Here is a 4525-nt window from a genome sequence, read left to right as displayed (position 1 = left end):
TTTGTGTGGAGGATATATATATACCCCTCCACCCACTCTTCATTCGTGGAGAGAGCCAACAGAACATGCCTACACTTCCAACATACATTTTCGGAGAGAGAACCACCTACACTTGTGTTGAGGTCAAGATATTCCATTCCAACCACATAAATCTTGATCTCTAGCCTTCCCCAAGTTGCTTTCCACTCAAATCATCTTTCCACCAAATCCAATCCTATGAGAGAGAGTTGAGTGTTGGGGAGACTATCATTTGAAGCACAAGAGCAAGGAGTTCATCAGCAACACACCATTTGTTACTTCTTGGAGAGTGGTGTCTCCTAGATTAGCTAGGTGTCACTTGGGAGCCTCCGTCAAGATTGTGGAGTTGAACCAAGGAGTTTGTAAGGGCAAGGAGATCGCCTACTTCGTGAAGATCTACCCGAGTGAGGCAAGTCCTTCGTGGGCGACGGCCATGGTGGGATAGACAAGGTTGCTTCTTCGTGGACCCTTTGTGGGTGGAGCCCTCCGTGGACTCACGCAACTGTTACCCTGCGTGGGTTGAAGTCTCCATCAATGTGGATGTATGATAGCACCACCTATCAGAACAACGGATAAAAAATCTCCGTGTCAACATTGCGTTTGCTCCCTCAATCTCCTCCCTTTACCTTCATATGCAATTGTTTTACTTTCCGCTGCTACACTCTTAGAATTGCATGTGTAGGTTGATTGCTTGACTTGTGCTAAGTTGCTAAAATCTGCCAAGAACTAAAATTGGGAAAAGGCTAGATTTTTAATTGGTCAAGTAGTCTAATCACCCCCCTCTATACAGACTTTCGATCCTACAAAGGGGCTGCACCAGCGAAAATAAAATAGTTGTTCACTCAGGATCGGGCCAAGACGAAGCTAGTACCGGTCGAGGAGGACGGGGCCTCGGGAGCCACCTTCACCATAGGCGCCAACCTCGACCCGGACCAAGAAGAGGCACTGGTGAAATTCCTGCACGCGAACAAGGAGGTATTCACCTGGGGGCCCAAGCAGCTGGTGGGGGTCCCTAGGGGGTAATCGAACATCACTTAAGCATGTGCCCGAATGTGCGCCCTGTGAAGTAAAAGGCGCGACGACAGTCCACGGAGAAGCAGTCCTTCATTGTCCAGGAAACCCGCAAGCTGGAAGCGGTGGGTGTCATCCGCGAAGTCTGGTACCCGGATTGGTTGGCGAACCCCGTCGTCGTGCCCAAGAAAGGCGGGAAGGAACGCATGTGCGTCCACTTCACCAACCTCAACAAAGCCTGCCCTCAAGACCCGTTCCCGCTTCCGCGCATCGACCAGATCGTCGACTCCACCACTGAGTGCGACCTGTTATGTTTCCTAGATGCTTTCTCAGGTTACCACCAGATCAAGATGGCGGTGGAGGACGTAGAGAAGACAGCCTTCTTGACCCCGTGTGGGGTGTACTGCTACACCTGCATGCCGTTCAGACTGCGCAACGCCGGGGCAACCTTCCAGCAACTGATGCACATCGCCCTGGGCCAGCAGCTCGGGAGGAACACTGAGGCCTACGTCGACGACATCGTGGTGAAGTCTCAGGAGGCAAGGACCCTCATTCAGGACCTGGAGGAGACTTTCGCCAGCCTGCGCCAGGTGGACCTGCGGCTCAATCTGGAGAAGTTCATGTTCGGCGTCCCCTCCGGCAAGCTCCTGGGTTTCCTCGTGTTGCACAGGGGGGTCGAGGCGAATCCGAAGAAGGTCAAGGCGATAGAAGACATGAGCCCGCCGCAAACTCTCAGGGAAATGCAAAAGCTTGCGGGCTGTGTGACCTCGCTGGGGCACTTTATCTCCAAGCTGGGGGAGCCCGCCCTGCCTTTTTCAAGCTGATGAAGAAGAAGGGCCCGTTCGAGTGGACCCCGGAGGCCGACCTGGCGTTTCAAGACCTCAAGAGATACCTGACCAGCCCACCGGTGATGGTAGCACCTCGCCCCCTCGAGCCCCTGGTGCTCTACCTGGCCGCCACGCCTCATTCCGCCAGCGCGGTGCTGGTGGCCGTCCAGGAGGAGCGCCAGGCTAAGGGCCTGCGGCGCAACGCCGCACCTTCGGTGGGGACGATGCGGCACCCAGACAGCGCGCAGATGATCAGGCCCCACAAGACGGCGCTCCTGGGACTACGATGGCCCTGACGGGCGACCAAGCTCCAGAGGTGCCCCGGCCTCAGGAGGCGTCCCGACCTCCGGAGGCCTCGGACACAATCGACACTCCCGCCCTCGTCGAGCACCCGGTGTATTTTGTCAGCACAGTGTTACGGGACGCAACGGCACGTTATCCCATGCCACAGAAGCTTCTACTCGCACTCCTAGTGGCCTCACGCAAGCTTCGCCACTACTTCCAAGGCCACCCCATTAAGGTCATCTCAGCCTACCCACTGGAGAGGGTGCTCTAGAGCCCCAACGGTGCGGGGAGAGTCGCCGAGTGGAACATCGAACTGCAGGCATTCCAGCTGGAGTTCAGCACAACCAGGGTCATCAAGGGGGCCTCCCTCGCCGACATCGTGGCGAAATGGACCGATGCTCCGGAACCCGAAGCAGGCAAGGACCAATCCCTCTCGCAAGGAAGCGAAGCACCAGATGGCTGGGTCATGTACTTCGATGGTGCGTTCGGACGACGGGGCGCGGGGGATGGAGTCGTGCTCATCTCGCCCACCCAGGACAAACTCTACTACGCCGTGCAACTCTGTTTCCAGCAGGGTGAGAAGGTCTCCAACAACATCGCAGAGTACGAGGGCCTCATCGTCGGCCTTAAGGCTGCGGTGGCCTTGGGAGTGAAACACCTCACCATCAAGGGTGACTCGTAGCTCCTCGTCAACTTCTCTGGCAAGGTATACGGGCCGAAGGACAAGCACATGGAGGCATACCTCGCTGAGGTATGCAAAATAGAGAAACAATTCTTTGGCCTGGAACTGCAGCACATGCCCCGCGACACGAACAAGGAAGCCGACGAGATCGCCAAGAGGGCGTCCAGGCGCCTGCCTCATGAGCCTTGGTCTTTGAGGAGCGGCTCTTCAAGCCTTCAGCAGCCCCACCGGCTGAGGAACCGGTGCCACCTCAGGAGGGGCTTCCCCCACCACCAGCCTCAGGAGCCCCTGCCTGCGGTCCAACCTCAGGAGCCCGCCTGCTCCTGGCGCTCGAGCCCCATGAGGGGTGCTAGACCGAAGAGTTCAGGGCGTACCTAGTGCAAGGAACACTGCCAGAGAAGGAGGAAGACGCGGAGCACATGGCCGGCAGGCTACAGCATACTGCATTCAGGACGGTGAGCTGTATCGAAAACGACGAAATGATGTTTCCTTGTGGTGTATCTCCAGGAAGCAGGGATGTGAGCTGTTGGCTGACATACACGGCGGGGATTGCGGGCACCATTCGTCTCCACGCACCTTGGTGGGCAAGTCGTTCCGCAGCGGATTCTACTGGCCCACGGCGCTCAACGACGCGACCGATCTAGTGAGGTCCTACGAGGCATGCCAGTTCCACACCAAGTAAATCCACCAGCCTGCTCAGGGCCTTCAGACCATTCTACTCTCTTGGCCATTCACGGTCTGGGGGCTGGACATTTTGGGTCCGTTCCCTCGAGCGCCCGGGGGCTACCGCTAACTCTACGTCACCATCGACAAGTTCACAAAGTGGGCGGAGTTGGAAGCCGTCCGCACCATCCCAACCGGCTCCGCAGTCAAGTTCATCAAGGGCCTCGTGAGCCAGTTCGGATTCCCTAATCGCATCATCACCGACAACGGCTCGCAGTTCACTAGCAACCTCTTCAAAACATATTGTGCTAACCATGGAACGCAGATATGCTATGCCTCAGTAGCACACCCTAGAAGCAACGGCCAAGCTGAACGTGCCAATGCGTATGTCTTGAGAGGCCTCAAGATGAGAACATTCAAGAAAAAGCTCGAGGCCTGCGGCAGGGGCTGGCATGACGAGCTCCAGCCTGTGCTATGGTCCATCTGCACCACTGCCACCAAGCCAACGGGCGAGACTCCTTTCTTCCTCGTCTACGGAGCCGAAGCGGTCCTCCCTCACGAGGTCAAGCATCGCTCCGCGCGGGTCTTGGCGTTTGACGAGGAGCGCCAGGACGCCATGCAGGAGATGGACCTCGTGCTGGGGGAGGAACGCCGCGGCCAAGCCTCACTCCGAGCGGCAAGGTACCAGTAGGTGCTGCGATGGTACCACTACCGCAGCATCCGCTCCAGGACGCTTGAGGTGGGCGATCTCGTCCTGAGGCGGGTGCTCTCCAGGGAAGGGCTGCATAAGCTCTCACCCATGTAGGAGGGCCCGTTTAGGATTGCCTGCGTCTCCAGGCCTGGCGCCGTGCACCTGGAGACGCAGGACGGGATCCCCATCCAGAACGCCTGGAACATCCAGCACCTCCAGAAGTTCTACCCATGAAGCAAGGCCTAGTGCCTGTGAAGGTCTCCGCCCGTGACACTCTCACGTAATAATGAGTGGGGCTGTACACGCCCCGGAGTCTCCGAAGAGCCGCCCTCGGACCTCGGGGGCTCC

The 4525-nt window shown here is 57.6% G+C and overlaps 1 protein-coding gene across 1 annotated transcript; it reads left to right on the top strand.

The window, feature by feature from the left end:
- Positions 1 to 2871: 2871 nt before the first annotated feature.
- Positions 2872 to 3505, top strand: LOC141026967 (uncharacterized). The gene is made up of 2 exons (XM_073503875.1): positions 2872 to 3065; positions 3331 to 3505. The coding sequence occupies exons 1-2, from the start codon at positions 2872 to 2874 to the stop codon at positions 3503 to 3505; spliced, it is 369 nt and encodes a 122-aa protein (XP_073359976.1).
- The last annotated feature ends 1020 nt before the right edge of the window (positions 3506 to 4525 follow it).

Source organism: Aegilops tauschii, chromosome 7 (genome assembly GCF_002575655.3).
Source record: "Aegilops tauschii subsp. strangulata cultivar AL8/78 chromosome 7, Aet v6.0, whole genome shotgun sequence".
NCBI lineage: Eukaryota > Viridiplantae > Streptophyta > Magnoliopsida > Poales > Poaceae > Aegilops > Aegilops tauschii.
The sequence above is the reverse complement of the archived record's forward strand: the minus strand, read 5'-3'. Positions and strand labels throughout refer to the sequence as shown.